The following is a 17,809-nucleotide window of genomic DNA, read 5'->3' as shown; positions in this document are numbered from 1 at the left end:
CCATTTCATGTCCCAGCTGCTCCACTTCCCTTCCAGCTCCCTGCTTGTGCCATGGGAAAGCAGTAGACGATGGTCCAAGGTCTTGGGACCCTGCACCTGTGTGGGAAACCCAGAGGAAACTCCTGACTATGGCTTTAGATTGGCTTATCTCTGGCCATTGTAGCCACTTGAGAGGTGAACCAGTGGATGGAGGATCTTTGTCTCTCCTTCCTTCTTGTATATCTGGCTCTCCAATAAAAATAAATAAAAAGCAGTTTTGTTGACCTAACACTAGATATGATTACAAATCTATGTGAAGCAATTTTCCTGGATTAATTTTTTTCTTTCTGTTTATGAATAATATAATTTCCAGTAAAGAGAACTTCATACTAGATCTTATTCACACAAACAAGTACATCAATAGGGCATTCTGCTTACAGTAATAATAAACTATCCTTACTTGTTTTCAACAATTTAATTAAATACAATTAACTCTAGTTTGTTTTGGCAACCTATTAATGTCACTACTGAATATAAATAGACTCATGAAAAGATTATAATTAATAAATCCTTTACACTACAGTAAAATTACTCCAATTCTGTTTGACAGAAATACTTCACAGCAATTTTTTGAAATATGTTAATGATGACAGTAAAAGGAGATAAATAGAGTTTGATCAAAGCACTCAGCAAGGCTTCTACAAGGCTCTTGACCTCTTCAATAGAAAGCTGATGCCCACTGGGTATAGTTCTCAGGAGATTCTCCAACACCAATTGTAAATGTATCAGCATCTTCACCATCTTTAATCTACACAGACTAATCTCTCATATTAACCCAATTTCCTGGTAAGAAACTGACCACTGATACTTCTTTTACTTTTCTGAATCCTTTTAAATTGTTCAGAACACAACATTAGATTCCATGTTACTTACGGAATTCCTAAGATTTCACTTTTGCATTCACATAGACCAAGAAGCACAACCAAAAACGCATAAATGATGCTCTGCAATGAACAAGTACATTCCACTGGGCATTATACACCTGGGTGTTTTCCTTTAAATCTGTTCATTAAAGGGTAATGGCTTTCTGTAAGAACATTACAGTTAAGAACAAAACATTTGAAGAAGTATGGTATGCAACTTACAAAACACCAATGGTAAAAATGTGAACGGCTTCCCTTCAATGAACTATTGGTCAGATGTTTAAATGAATTCAACATGCATTTAGCCTTCCATTTGGCATCCCATAGACCACTACCAAACTTCTTAAGGAGAGCATTTTCATCAGTAATTATATATATATATATATATATATAAAAGGATATATATATATGTGTGTGTGTGTGTATATATATATATATATAAACAAGAACTTGGAAGGATTCTGCACAAATTGACCAGTTCATATTGACTTAGGGATCATGGCTATTACACATTCCAGAGTAGATTATCCATAAAATCTTTGGCTAGTGCCGAACACATAGATTTTATTATCAGAAGACCCAGATGTGAGTATAAGTAAATAAATCCAAGTTGTAAAATTTCTGTATGCATCTTTTTAACATAATAAAACATTATGGGTATATATACTATTAATAAGTGTATATACTATTAATAAGTCATATACTCTGACTTGCATATGTTTACATAACACTAAAACTAGATATCATGTGCTCAACACCTACTATCCAGCAAATATAGAGCACACCTCATTTCCACATCTTATTAAGCCTACAAGGAAAGGATTGTATAAACAAGTGATACAACTTGATGGGTGAGGCAGAAAGAAACTGGCACGCCAATATTTAGAGCAAGTAAGTATAAGTAGAACAATGAAAGAGTCAAGATGCAACTTCCTAGAGATCCTGGGATAGCAAGCTAACCTTATTCCTACAGTCTCTCTAAACCAGGAATCACAGTGGCAAAGAGGGTAAGATCAGGTACAAGACCCACAAATAAATTGACTCTTTACTTGATTTCCAAAAATGTAGTTAGTTACTACATTTACAGAGTCCAAAAATAATTCTAAATATTTTATATGAATTCATTTATTCAATCACTTAAATTATTATTTTTAAATGAAAAGGATCAGCCACCTTGAATGGACAATTAATTGGATTACATAAAAGACAAAGGCAGGTATTTGGGTATTCTGAGTGTGAGATAAGGGATGTCTTCAGACAAAATCTCCTTGGATACCTAAGGTGACTCTACATGAAAAATAAAAGTTGTTACTTGTAGGCCTTGAATTAGAGATATATGGATTGCTTGAATATAATAACTGGATATCTAAAATAAATGATGGCAACATAGTTTGCCTTTCATTACTCAAAAATAACTGAGAATATGAAAAGCCTCAAGTGGCTCAAACTGGCTAACCAGAATTCAAATGCTGTGTCTTCAACTTTAGCCACTCTGATTATAACACAGATGCCCTTTCTTCCATCTTACCTGGGTTTGCTTCTGTGATCACTAGTGTATACTAGTGGTCCTCTTCCCACCCTATCACTGTTGCCTGCCCCTCTGTCTTTGTTCTGATTCCTTGGGGCTGAATAGAACCCATATCTGAACTGACTTTGACCCAACCTTGAAAGTCCAACACAAAACCTTCCTCATCCCCTTCCCAGAATTCCCCAAATCTTCTCAGCTGAGAATGAACTTCTTTAGGCTTTAAATCTATATAGCAGCACCCTGTCCAATGAGATCCCACAACACAAGTAACTTTGCATCTTAGGCATGGAGGTAGAGAAGTAGAGTTTTATAATTCTCAGATTGTCTAAAGACATCTTTAGACAATTGTCTAAATACAATTGTCTAAATACAATTGTCTAAAGATGTGCTGTCTCAAAAAGCAGTTTAGGTTCTCATGCAGCTCTTAACATTTCAAGTTTATTTAATCATAATCCATCTCATTTACTTTTTCATAATATAATGGTTTTGATGGAATGTATTTTACAAGACTGCATGAGAGGAGGGTGGCTAAGACATTCTGGAGATAATTGACCAATCACCCTACATTAGGGATAGTCAATATTCAACCTGCAGGCCAGTATCAATCAGTAGACAGATAGTGCCTGGGAAAAGGATTGAGAAAGATTCTGAAATCACATGCAGACAGAGTGGAAACAATCATTGTGATTGATTACACAGGCCTTTGACAAATAGAAGACAGGAGACTGGCAACAGACATGCCATAAATTTGCTGTTCCTTCTTAACCAATCTTGGGAGTTTCTGTCAAAAATCTGCCCTGGAAATATTCACCCAGTGTCCTCTATTCTGGTGCACCTGTTCAGGATGTGGCATCTTGCATTTTCAGCAGATAACAAAGTGTAAGAGGCTACAAAACTAAATCAACTTAATAAGGCCTCATCTGAGAAACTTCCAAATAGCATATGTTTGTAGCTTACCACGTTATTTCAGAGGATGCTTTTTTCCCCTATGTTATATATTTTTTAATCCAACATTCTATGAAGGGCTGGTCTATAGGTACAATTTCTTCACACAACAGTGGTGTTCAAACTTGCCCCACCATAACACAATGAGGAGGTAAAATATTTCAGTCCTACCTGCTTCTACTTCCCAGTAGTAAAATAATTAGGTAATATATTTTTGAAAAGAAGCATTTAGCACTCATTATTTTTGTAGAATCAGATAAACCTATTAATAGGCTACATCATAAGACAATAACTTGTGGATAGCAAAACAAAAGAAAGATATTATGTACCACAAGACTATGATCTACAGAGTCACAGACAAGTATAAACAATGTAACTTTACAAGGGTCACTAAACAAGCCAATATTAGATTTACAACACATGCATGTTTGATCAATAATAATACAGATTGATCATTTCCACAAGTAAAGAATTCCTTAGAACCTAGCATTTAGGAAATATGAAATATACAAAATGCAAATACACATCATCACAGACTATAGGGTTAACTAAAAGTCCACAGCAAGCTTAAATGATAATAATAAAACTAAACCAATACTAATTTCTAGTTACAAAGCAAGGAACACAACAATTGAAAATCAAGAATAACTCAAGGCAACACTTGATAAAATGAGAATAAATTATCCTTCCCCAAACTGCATGAATTGCAATTATTTACATGCAAAAAACTTTGCAATTTTTCCAAGAAGTAGAAGCCAATTTTCTTACTAGAATAGTAAAGTGAGGAAAACTAGTAAACCTTATCTACATGTCATTCCCAATAAAATACCCATTCATTTGGTTGACTAGTCAATTGTCTTTATTCATATACCAAAGGAATACACACGAAATTTTAAATCATTTTCCCAAAAAGAACAAATGAAGAAACAATGTTGGGTTTCAAGTGGTTTATAAACCACTAGTGGATTGCAGAGTAGATTTTAGAAACTTTAATAAAGCTTGAAATTAAGATTTGTATATAGACATCACTCTGTTGCCTGCACTTCCCTTTACTTCATAATATTTACAGATTACTATTTTTCCCAAACTGTAACTTACTTGGGATTCAAATGGGTCTCCTGATTCAACCACTGGTTTCACTACAGTTAATCAGGTCCCAAATATTAGCCTAAGCTACATATAAGAGACAAAGATAGAGTCTTAGTCTTCTGGGTGTAACTCAGGATGGAAACATGTGCAAAGATCCCCTTTGGGTTCCACTCCCTTACCTCTCTCCATGCTGCTTATATAAAGATGTTTGATAAATTCATTAGAAACCATAAAATGTTGGTGCAGGAGATCATCTTCTCTGAGGTATAACCTGCTTGTGAAATAGATCCCTTAGCCAAATCTTTGTCTCATCTGACATTTAAAAGGAGGTTACACAGAAAAGTGCTTGACAAAACATCGGATAATCTACCCCAATGAGGCCATTCTCAAGCAAAGCAGTGAATGCACTGTGTGTGCCCTTGCATGTGCCTGTGCTGTGGAATTTCCTTGGCTAAAATCACTGGCTAGTTCAATCATTTTGTTACCAGGAAGGTATCTGCCTAACCCATCTGTAAAATCATCCAGAAAGTTTTCAAATCGTCTTAGTAGAAGGCTTTCTTAGATATACAATGGTGATTCTGTACTGAGTCTTGCTGTATCAGAGGGATAAATGAATAAATCACTTCCTTGGGCAGTTTAAGCCTTCATTATTTGCCAGAATATACTTCACTGTTAATGGAATATATGGATCACCTCCTTGGAGCTAAGAGCTGCAGTACAAAAATCGTTCATTCCTGCCAACCCTCTCATCTGGAGCCTTGCCATTTGACAACTTCTGTGAGATTCGAAATCTCCAGCCTCTGACTCCTATTCCAGTGCACTCTGCTCACTAGCATTCAATATGAAAAAGGCTTAATGCAGTCTTTTTCCTCCAGAGTTTGAATTATAAAGGATTTAAAATCCCTGTGTACTTAATGCTTTCTTCATCAGCAAACATTTCTTGAACACTTACCCAGTGTTTTCAAAAGGAAGTGTCTCTAATATAGGATATATTGTTGGGTTCAGCACAATGACTAAACCCTTGCCCTGCAAATACCAGGATCCTATACTGGTACTGGTTTGTGTACCAGCTGCTGGCTCCTCCACTTCCCCTCCAGCTCCCTGCTTCTGGCCTTGGCAAGCAGCAAAGGACAGCCTAAAGCCAGGGGACCCTGCACCTGCATGGGAGACTCAGAAGAAGCTCCAGGCTCCTGGCTTCACATTGGCTTAGCTCCAGTCATTTTAGCTACTTGGGAAGTAAACCAGCAGATGAAAGATCTCTCTCTCTCTCTCTCTCTCTCTCTCTCTCTCTCTCTCTTTCTCTCTCTCTCTCTCTCTCTCTCTCTCTCTCTCTCTCTCTCTCTCCCTGTTTCTTTCTGTACATCTGTCTTTCCAATGAAAATAAACAATGTGTTTTTTTTTTAAAAAAATGTATATATTGTTCATTTTGAGAGCAAAGAACTCTTTCTTCTTCCTGGTTGGTAACTCAGTCATCTCAGTCTCGTCGGAGTACATGTGCTGTGCTGCCTGTCCTCCACAGCTTATGAGTCGATAGGCCCATTCTGTAGCCACAGGAGTGGGAAATTTAAAAAATCTCTGGCACGTATGAGTATGAAGATTCAGTTAAATCAGATTTACGCTTAGGAGAAACGGAAGCAGGACTAGAAGAAAAAGGTCTACTAAAGAGGCAGTAAAGGTCAATGTCGAGAGCTGCACCGGAGGAACGTGTGCACTCCTGAGGATGTGGGCGGTCTCTCGCTCAGCCAGCTTCAGGCTGAGACAGGGTCCTTCTCAGTGTCCTGGAAGGAATCACTGCATTGCCACCATTTCCTGTGACAAAACCATTTGTCTTTCCCCTCTCTATCTTAATTAAATAAGATTGAGAAAGCAAAAACAGTAGACAGAATTTCCTAAGTGCTTTGGGGATGTTAGCTTTGAGGAATATGATTAGTTCATGCAAATTGTTAGCTAAAAATTCATCTCTTGACACTCAAAAAAAAATAAAACCCTCGTCTGGTGGTATTTTCTTTGTGGTACACAGATGAAGTAAAATTTTCTCTTGATATTAAAACATTTGCAAACAAAAAAGGCCTTTTTGTATTTATTTAGTGAAACTTTCCCTTCACTCCCTCAATAAGACATTATTTTCTAGTCCTAAGTGAAAAAAAAAATAAAAATTCATAGTGTAATTGACAATCTGACAGAACTAATTGTTACCATATCTGTAAATATATAATCTTTGAATTATTTTGACGAGTAGAATTTTGAATACAAATGTTAAAGTCAAACATCTACAAAAGGCACGCATATCCATATATTTATATTGCAGAGATAATTTCATGTTTATGTATCTCATCATTTTCAGATATTTCCAAATTATTATCACACACAAGAATAAATACACATGCACACATAGACATACAAACATTCAAGCATAGTAACTGCTATGTAAGAAAATTTCACTAGATCCTTCACTTCTTCTTTCTTTAGTAATTTAATAAATATTTCCTGAGCAGGTACTATGTGTCAAGGACTTTAGTAGGAGAGGTATAAAGGATGAATAATAGCACAGGATTCCAGAATTATGCTGTCCCACACTTCCCCAAACAAGTGATCTGAATAAGCACTGTAGGCGTACCTAAACTAAAAAAAACAAGTTTAGAATTTTTTTTTTTTTAAATCAGGTTTCCGGCCTGCAAATCTTTCCAGAACTTTCATACACTTACTTACACTACAAACCTTCAAGGAGACAACAGTATAAGGCGAATGCTACCCCAATAGTTAATTATCAACATCTTTTAGAGGATAATTAGAGAAATGCTGGCCCACATATTTGAATCAATTAGGCCCCTCAGAGGAAAAGGACCTTTTGGTATTCTACTACTTAAGTTTCTTCTTTTTCTTAAAACTGGAAATACTGATTTCTAGTTTTACTATTAAAACTCTCTAGAGCTAATATTTCAAACATATTAAAAAGTAATATATGCTAATATTAAAAACGAATTCAAAGATACATAATTATAAGAAACATGAAGTCTAAATCATTTCAGCCTTCGCACCACGTTTAACTGTTGCTGTTAAGAGGATGTTTATATCATTTCTGACAGATTTCTTTCTGTATGTGCAAATAGGATCTTTTTTCCTAAGATTATCTTGAACCAGCGTATTTTGCTCCTTGAGCTCTTTACTCAGCAATACATCATAGGAATTTTTCCACGGGAGTACATATAAAAATATCTCATCCCTTATAATGGCTGCATGAATCCCACTGCATTGATATATACCACGATTTATTTTATCAATCCCTTTTTGATGGAGGAGAAATTCCTTTCTTTTTCTTCTTCCTTCTTTTTTTTTGCCATTAAAACCATTGTTGCAATGACTATACCTTTACCATGCATGTGTCTTTTCACATCTGTCAAATGATTTCCTCAGCATAGACATCTAAATATAGAATTCTAGGTCAAGATTTGCACATTTTGCATTTTAGGAAATATGGACAAATTGTTTTCAAAAATGATATACTAATTTCAGTGTGCTTAAACTTTGAGACTTTCCAAGGGATTTAAAATGAAATGAATTTAAAATAGAGTTCAAGTATCATTTTAGATGAACGTTAAGAAATTCAAAATTGCATGTTAATGTTCTTTTCTGCCACTTACTTTTTGCTTGCCATTTATGCTTTTGCATGTCATTTAGTGCTTTTAAGTTCGAGTCAATGCCACAGACTTCCCACTCAAACAACTAAGAGCTTATATAGCATTGTAGTAATTGTCTAATATGTGCAAGGATTGACAGCTACTCCTCTATTTACTTGGTTTTCATACTTTAGGATTCTGTCAAATGTTCACAGCTACAGTTCGAGTCAAGGAATTGATGTATTACAACACCTTGTCTGCTCTAAATCTCAGGCCAACACACTAGAATTAGCAAGTTAGCACTGATATGTGTTCTTAAAAAGCCAATATCCTACTACTGTTGTTTTACATCATTTCTTTTGCATGAAAATTTTAAAACAACCCATTGGTATCGTGAATGGCATTTTCGTGTATATTCCTCAGGCAGCTTTCAATAAAGTAAGTTTGAAGGTATGGTTAAAAAAAATAGTGTGAGACATTTAAAAGTTTTTTACAATTATTTTTAAAAAATTAATGTACTTTAAAATGGATAGTGATGTTCCAAAGCTAATAATCAAGATACAAATGCATATCCCTAATATACATATTTTGCTAAATATAACTTTAAATTTCATCAAATATAAAATACATAGAAGATTCTTTTCAGTGTAATATTCTTGCATATCATTTCCATACAATGTCATTAAAATCATACTAATTCAAGAAAAAAACAGATTCATTAGACACAATTTGTCTAGTGTAATTTATCGATATAAACCTAAATTACTAAACAACCACAAAGATCTTTTCTTGCTAAAAAAAAATTTTTAGATGATCTATATTAAGTTTCAAGGACAACCTTCACACATATAAGCACCCACACATCCAAAATAAAGTAACCATTAAAACTACTGTCATTATTCATAAATTCTAAGGGAGAAAAATATTAATTCTAAATTAGAAAGTTATATTTAACCATTCATCCTTTTAAACATATCACATAAAAACCAGTGATTATAAGGAACTGAAGCAGTCTATTTGAAATACCTCAAGCAAGAAAACGGGACTTTTAAATTTTCATTGTTTATTCTGTCTTTAAAATAAGTGTCATCCCTACTGCTTTCAGTACGAAAATAAAAGCCCACGTATCCTTCAATTTGTTATGGTAACTTCCTACATCATTCCCCAAACAAAAACTTGATATAGCCAAATATTAAATTATTGAAATTAAGAATCTGTTAATCCATAGCAAATTTTACTGCTTTATGTAACTTTAAAATTCACTTTCCATTGATTGACTGTTTTAATCTTCCTTAACTGGTGAGTAACTGAAAATAAATGGTGCATTTCCAATACCATAAATATGAAAAATGGGGAGTACTTAGGGACTGCGGGCAAATACATTAAAATCAGTCAGTATTCTAGTTAACATATTTTCATTCTGTTTGTGTATAAACCTACTGCATTGAGAAGACAGATCACAAATTCACAGCCTCAAAAAACATTGTCCCGGTCTCATGTTATGACAGCAGAAACTGGCCCAAATCTCTAAGCATTTCCCCTAAAGAGCCCTGGCAGACTGGTGCCATCCAGGTGCAGCGCGGTCTGCACAAGGGGAACATCGCGTCAAATTCCACTCATCTGTCAGTGTAGTGGATTATTTCTTGAGAGACTGAAATTGCTGCTTGCCATTGGAACACTATCAATCTTACTGTGAAGGGGACAGGCAAGCTGCCAGTTAGAGGCAGGCCAGGGGCCCGGCGGGAGGGGCACAGCCTTTCGTAAGCAGGTGAGAAGGCAACTGCAAAGCCTCACTCTCCCTCCACTCAGGGCTCTGAGTGAAAGGTTTGTCATGTCCCACACTTCCCAGATACTTGGTATGCACACAGGGTCTGCCTGCTCTTGTTTTATGAAAGAGGCGATTTTTCAAGCTTAGGCAAATGTGGCGAAGCTCGGGGTCTGCTGGTGTCCCATTTTTCCTCATCATGTCACTTGTTTTAACTGATTGAGGAAAATAAGATTATGTTTTCCCTTTTTGCTCATTTATCCAGCTACTTATTTATTTATTTGCTTATTAAAGGGTGGACTGTCACAGACAACTGGCCCTGATTTCTCTCTTATTTTCATACACATTTCATTAGTGTCCCTGAAGATTTAAGACCCTCCAAAGAAAACGTCACAACTCTCATCAACAAAAGCATATTTTTATCCTGAAAATCAAAATAGAAGATTGCATTAAAGAGTCTGACTGAAATAATCTGGAATATTGCTATGACCAAGATATATCACTTTAATCTCTGTAGCTATTGTTGAAAGCCCAAGAAAGTTGAATAAACTTATTGCATAGAAACATTGGACTTTCAGTTTAATATCATTTTGAACTTTCTGTACCTAGAAAGGAGTTTTTATAGCTTTCTTCATTTCAGCAATGAAGCTGGGACAGAGCTCAACTCAAATGCTTAAAGCACTTTGGATTCAAAGTGGTGTCAAGGCTGAATTTTATTGGGGCTATGGATCAACAATGCATCGGTGATAAAAGCAAATGCTTAGGAAGACGATAGAAAAGATAAATAATTAAGATTTCAATCAGAACCTGCTGATAGATTTCTCAGTTGAAAATCACAAGATTTTAGTAACAAGCCTTACAGAAACATGAGTTGACTTATTAAAATAGCCATTACCACCAACAAAAAGAAACCCACATATATGTTAGCTGATGAATGGAAACAATGAATACAAACACTTATTGTACAGCCCATGGTATCTATTTCATGACTATATGCATAGAGTGTAAAATAAGACACACAGCATTTGGTGGTAAGTTCTAGTCATATACCACATGGTTTCAAAAACAAAAGAGCTCGAGAAAAAAATTTAAAACATAGTTTTTTGTTTGTTTTTCTAGCTATGTGGATTATGGGCTGTGTGAACAGTGTAACTTCATTCATTCAACAGCCCTGGCTTAGAGGTTGGCAGCCCGCCGCACTGAGGATCACGGCCATTCCTGATACTTAGCAGAACCTGAGACCCTCGTCAACTTTACGGAAGTTATTCTACTCGCACTTTCACCGTGTCTGCACACGGGGGACAGGGCTCTGAGGAGCAAAGTCACCTGCTCAAGGTCATGTCAGCCCTGCTAACTGACAGTGACCTAATGGTAGCCAGTCCTGAGCTCTGCCATGCCTCCTTACCACCTGTCACTCACCAGCTCTTGCAAAGTCATTTCTGGAGTGAGTTTCAAGTGCAAAGGTCAGGCCCACGAACGGAGATAATGAAAGTTCGCATACATCATGTAAAGGTGCTCACATTGCTTCTGAGGCTACCCGGGGCGATCATCCTACGCAGAAACGGGTCTCCCACCTCCCCAGCCCCTTGCCCTAACCCCGCTGCGGTCATCACTCTGGCAATAAAAACAAACCCTTCTGCCTCCCAGTGGCTGCTGTGGGCTGTGTAGTCTCAGACAAGTCACTCAGCCTCTCAGAACTTCGGTTTCTGGGCAAAAGCAATGAAATGGTGCACTCCGTAGCAGAAGGTGAACCCAAACAATGAATGAATGGCATTAACCCTGAAAAGCCCTTGCCTACAGTTTTCGCTGTGACAATTTCTTTTCAGGATCTATTCTATTGTTGGAATAGCAATGAATGCAGATTTTGCGTGATATGTCCATGTAGCCACTGAACTTTTTACCACAAAGAATAGATTCGCGTTTCGGTGACGGGAGGTAACTCGGCGACCCTCAAGTCTACCTGCGATTTTTCTCCACCTCAAAGCGCCCAGGTCTGGCGCCCGAGGCAGAAGCGGCGGCGCGGGGCAGGCACAGGCGGAGCGGTTTCCATGTCCACCTGCAGGGGCACCCGCGCCGCCGCCCTTCCCTTCCCTACCCAGGGCGTAGGCACCTAGAACTGTCAGGGCCGGGACAGAAGCAGCCCCTAGCCTCAGCAGTACCCAGGGCCGCCTCCGCCCCTCTGCCCGGAACCGCTACTCTTCCAATGCGGACCAGGCTGGCCGAAACGCGGAGCTTGGAGCGCGAAGCGGACACGCCGCGGGAGGTGGGACTGCACCCGTGCTCTGCCAAGCCTGCCTCTTGCCTGAACACAGAATCCAAGAATACCAGCGGCGCCTTAAGGGTGCTGTGTGTGGAGCAGCCCGGGCTCGCACCGCAGGAGGAGGCCTGGCGGGAACTGGAGACAGGGAGGGCGAGCTGGGACGCTTTGGGAACTGAGGATCCTGGCGCACAGCTGGTCCCTGGAGGCCAAGGTTGGAAGGTTTGTGGCCGGAATCGGGGCTGGGGTAGAACTGAAGGTGATGCATGCAATGCAAAGGCTAAACAGAAAATGGAAGCAACCCTCCCCCTCTTTCCTGGGAGGGACATTACAGAGAAAAGGCTGGACAGGTACAAGAACAGCGAAAGAACCAAATGAAAGCGTGAGCCACGACGGAATGAAGACTGGGAACGGAAGAAAACAAATTGCATTTGGAACTGAAATTTCCTTGTGGGAAAAAATAAACAGAAAAGCAGGGGGAAAAAACCAAGCGGGAGTCGTTCTTTGCAACTGCCTGAGAGGGGAAACAAAAGCGACTGGAGCACATTGCATGGACAAAGTGAAGGAACTGAGAAACAAAAGGAGGCCCACTAAACCAGACCAGCAATAGTAAGTGACCTTTTCATTTCTTTTGCACGAACAACTTGCTTCCAAAGTTTGGAGCCTGACAACTTCACACAATCCCTAGTCACCATACGGAAATTTAGTAAACACTCCAGGTAAAAGTGAATCCCAAGCACAGACACACAAAGATGATAGTTTTTGCCCCCCTACAGACTGTTCAAGTTTTTAAAGTTACCCCCACGTTTTGCAGTACCTTCTGCTATTGGCTAAAGCATCCCTAACAGATGACTTCAACTTTTCAAGGATGTAGAAGTGGATGGGAAATCAATCAGGTGAGGAAGACATTCATAGAAACACATCCAAGGTATTTCAGTACTCACCCCCACCCCTAAAGCATCCAGTTAGCAATATGGCTTGGAGTCCACAGGCAAGCTGCCAGGACTCCACCACTTCCCATCACTTGCATTCGACCATCTGTCAAGGAGCCAGTGGTGAGACTGGAGGAAGCTGCCCTGGAGCCAGCTCCCCACTTACCTGGTCTGTGCAGGTGGTGCTGCTGGAACGTGTGCTGGAGAGACCCTTGGCAGAGCAGCATCGCGCAAGCACTTATCCACAAGTACAGGACCCACGACATCGCCGACACCATGGCCATCCTCTAAAGAAAACATCAGACAGGAAAGGTTACCCCCGCCTCAAGTCCCCAGCTCAGTCAGCTCCGCTGTTGCAGGAAGGAAGGTTTCAGACGTCATGTTCTTGGCGACTTCTCCAGCTAGAATTAATGATCAGCAGAGGTCATGCCACAAACTGGGACAGAAAACCTATTCTAGGACATCATAAATTCATTTTTAAATTCCATATAACAAAACTCCAAGGATCGTCAAAATACAAAAATAAACTTTTTCAGTCTTAAATAGTTTGAAGCATTATTTGCTGGTTCAAGATTCTATTTTGTACATGGATTTTCATAGCTATGCCAGGCATCAAAAAGCTACACTCTGTTCATTCTAACTTCATTTCAAGTCTGACATAAGCCTGGAAGGAAAGTGTGTGTATGTGTGTGTGTGTGTGTTCTTTTAAATTCTACATTCATGAATCTTTAATTCAAGGCTGTCTTCTAAACTAAGTAATCAGTTTTCAGCAGCATGCTGTCATCTTCTGATAGAACCGATCCTTTTGGCTGGACTTAAAGTCAGAAGGAATTGTCTTGAACCAGAATGAGTTCCAGAGGCAAGATCTATGCCCCTGTCCTAGAGCAAGCCACAATTTACAATATTGCTTTGCCTCCTCAGACTCCACAGCAGCATTTCTTGCATGGTGTTAATGAATATGCATGTACAGGTGGTGTATATATTTATGGATGAACATATACCTTTTCTCAGGCACTGAAACTTTGAAAATCTTTTCTGCACCTCTGTGGATCTTAGCAGCTACAGAGGCTCAACTGCGCTGCATATTGTCCAATTTCTCAAACAACACCTTATACTGCATTTCCTATTGCCAAATTAATCAAACTTGAAACATCATCCTTATTCAGCCAGTGGTAAGGAGGCATTATCTACAGGAGGAATCGACACGACTACATGCTTTTCTCTTAGGTAGACAGAGGGCTTTAGACTTGAGATGGGTTTTTTGTTGTTGTTGTTCCTTTGCACTGATACATCATCCCCCTTCAAGATTTTCAATTACACAAGGAAAAGCTAGGAGTGACCTCCCAGCGTGGTTTCTTGATTCATGGAAATTTGCATTCTTTCAAAAGCCGTTATGTTCAGAAAGCAAAAATACACATTACATACACATATATACACATAACACTGGGTAATTTGTGGGTTTCAGGAGAATGATACAGTCTTTGGGAAGGGTTTGAGGACTATTGTAGATAAAGACTGACAACTATAATTAAGTACAGAGTAGGAAAGCACTATTTTTGACAGCATGGTGCCATTCCTGCCCCAGCCTGTGATTTGGGAAGATCAGTCACTTTCTAATTAGTTTCACTGCCCACCATTTACTTTTCTGTACAACATACTTTGTCTCATTGTTTTCAGAGCTGTCAGGATAATGTAGCTGCATTTCTTTCAGTCAAGAGAAAAAGAGGCACCCCTCTTGTGAATGCATTTTTGGAGCCTTTTCAGAACCACTCTGAAAATTATAAAAATTACAGAATGACTGGTGCATGCATTTACTTTTTGTGAATCACAGTTAAAATGCCGTGGGAATCATTAAAATAAACGTAAGGGAAAAATAGCATATCCCAATCAAATCTGAACAGTTCTTCAGTGACTCTGCTTCCTTTCGCTCGTTTTTTCACCCACATGTATCTTAGCACCCAAGAAGATGACTGTGATGTGATACTGGCAGTATCCCCACCTCCCATATTCTTCTCTTTGTCCACCCACTTAACTTTCTTTAATTCACACACTCCTGTGTCTGGCTTTCACGGCTTCCTCTCTAATGGAGAGGTTGTCTCAATGTTAATAAGTGTTTTCCCCAAATAAAGCAGCCAGCCTTGCATAGTTCTCAAGGTTTCACTGAGTCTGTTTCAGATTTGCTTTCTGAATCTGAAATCTGGAAAGAGACTTCTTACCTGAAAAATCCAGCCAAAAGAAGAGTACTCTAGTAGTGTTCATTGGAAAGATCTAACACTTTTTAAAATCCATCTGTGTCACAATTTCAGATTAAAAAAAAAAAAAAGCTAGATTCCCAACAATTTTCTTTATCAAGATTTTAAAAATGAGTATGTTTTCCTCTTCCAGTCCTATTTCCACGGTAAAGAAGACATCAGGTTCATTCAGACTGTTGTCAGAAAAGGAGCCAGGGTTTGAGCGGTAGAAACCTTGTCATTTTCACCTTTAAATAATCTCCTGGCGTCACCTCTGCCTGAAGAGACTTTTGAAGTGGTGGTGAGAGAATGTGCAGTTTCCAGATGGGAATCAGTTGAGCTACTGCTGGACCATCCCCACTCCAGTGCATCCAGGGCAGAGTAAGGCAGTGCAGGGTAAGAGCAGGGCTGCTGTACGGTGCTGTAAGTAGCAGTAGTCTGTTTCAATACATCCCTCCTCTCTAAAGTATCACATGTCTTAAAGTGACATTACCCTCTATTACAGCTACAGCGAATTGCGATACCTGCCCACAACTCTCCAACAAGTCAAGCAGTGCTTTAACCCCATCCTGCCTGAGGGAGTCTGCTACAACTTTTACTGATATCATTTATTTGTCAAAAGAATAGACAGGAAGCAAAATGAAAAATTTTTTAAAAAGCAATCTGCAAAATATTGATAGTATTAATGGTGTTAGACTTCTAACAGTAAACAGGAAAGTGAAGCAGAAGCCATTTCTTGCTTCTCAGTGTTCTTTGAGCCAGCAAGTTAAACACAATTATGGTTAGGTTTGTGCCAGTTTCTGTCTGCTGACTGCTTTGGCAGCTGAGTCTGAGAAGGGAATAAAGCTGGAATACAATAAGGGATGTTTATGTGTATTCACCCAATAAAAATCTACTGAGCTTTTGCAATGTATTTCATAAATAAAAACACGGCATTTTCAGTATTGAAACTGGTTTTGAATGCAGAAATATGCCCAAGGCTCTTTCAAAATTTTTTGCTGTCCTTCAAATAATGCTGGGATAGGGGTAGGGGGGCACTCAGAAGTTCAGAGTCCCATTTCTAGTACTATGGTCTCAGACGTTTCTTTAGTGTTATCCCATCTATGCTTCAGTGATACATGTAAATTTTTTTTCTATTTACCCGAGAGGCAGAGAGACAGAGAGATAGACACAGAGATCTCATTCACTGCTTCACCGCCGAATGCATGCAACAGCTAGGAGTAGGTAGACCAAAGCTGAAATCCAGAAACACAAGCTGAATCTCCCACACAGGTGGCAGAAACACCATTTAAGCCAGTACTCCTGCCCACGAAAGTGCTCATTTCCACAAAGCTGGGAGCAGGACCTTGTGCCAAAAATTGAACCCAGGTTCTCTAACATCAGATGTGGGTATTTTAATCATTAAGTTAAACATCTATCTTAGTTTCCATTTACAGATTACATTAGTAGTAGGTATCTGATATGCTCAACAAATTGCTATGTAAATCATGTGTGAAGTACCTACTATGTGTTAAGTGCTTGGTGACAAAGGAGAATATAAAATGGAAGTTTTATGATCCTCATTCCTCTACCACAGATCAAACATTTCTTCTTTTGTGTTGCTTTTAAAATGGAAGTCATTGTTGTAAGATTTCTTTCCATAAAACTTCTCAAAAGTCATCAAAATAGTCTCTTGCCTTTTGCAAACATGTTACACAAGAAAGGTTTGACATACTGAATCTCTGGAAGTCATTATGCATTCTCCTATGACACAAAGTTAAGAGAATGAAGGATACTTCATAGTCCTCTGGCTTTCTTCATGGACTTCCATGTGTACAAAACTACACGTCATCGCTTTATTTAGTGAAACAACAGTTTACGAAAACTTACTAGTAAACTGATTTCAAAACAACAGAAGATGTTTCTTTTGCAGTTAAACACAAAAATGCCAAACTTCTAACTGGTACTTCACATCTTTGTAGCTCATTACTGTTTTGCTAGTAAACACAAAACTTTATAGTAATTCTCTGGTATAAAGATAAGAACAACCATAGTAGCAAAAGCTAATGTTTATTAAAACTTCACCTTGAGGCCAGAGTGGTGACATGAATGCTAATCTTCTGCGTGCAGTGCTAGCATCCCATCTGGGTACCATTTCATGCCCTGGCTGCTCCACTTCTGATCCCATTCTGTGGACCTTTGAGACAATGTGGGAGACTCGGAGGAGGGTTTAAATCAGCTCTGATCCAGCCACTGCCATCATTTAGGGAGTGAACCGGAGGATGGAAGACCTCTATCTGTCTCTCCTTCTCTTTCTGTAAAATCTGCCTTCAAAATAAAATAAATATATCTTTTTTAAAAAAATATCCTCACCTTGGATGCCTCTGGGATCCCAAATGAGTGCAGGTTCATGTCCTGGCTGCTCTGCTTTCCATCCAGCTGCCTGCCTGTGGCCTGGGAAATCTCCTTATGGGAGAACCAGAAAAATCTCCTGGCTCCTAACTTGGTATTGGCTCAGCTCTGACTGTCTCCGGCTGCTGCAGCCACTTGGAGAGTAACCAATG

General features: G+C 38.8%; 1 protein-coding gene across 1 annotated transcript in view; it reads right to left on the bottom strand.

Annotated features, from left to right (window-relative positions):
- Positions 1-15,706, bottom strand: part of TAFA1 (TAFA chemokine like family member 1) — a 440,521-nt gene extending 424,815 nt beyond the window's left edge. Inside the window, exons 1-2 of the mRNA XM_040995063.1 lie at positions 15,252-15,706; positions 13,202-13,322 (exon numbers count right to left, since the gene is read on the bottom strand). Coding sequence (XP_040850997.1) covers positions 13,202-13,319 — 118 coding nt within the window. The 5' untranslated portion in view covers positions 13,320-13,322; positions 15,252-15,706. The remainder of the gene's footprint in view (positions 1-13,201; positions 13,323-15,251) is intronic.
- Positions 15,707-17,809: the final 2,103 nt, after the last annotated feature.

Source organism: Ochotona curzoniae, unplaced genomic scaffold (genome assembly GCF_017591425.1).
Source record: "Ochotona curzoniae isolate NIBS_2020 unplaced genomic scaffold, NIBS_Ocur_1.0 contig_908, whole genome shotgun sequence".
Taxonomy (NCBI): Eukaryota; Metazoa; Chordata; class Mammalia; order Lagomorpha; family Ochotonidae; genus Ochotona; species Ochotona curzoniae.
This window is presented reverse-complemented; position numbering and strand designations above follow the sequence as displayed.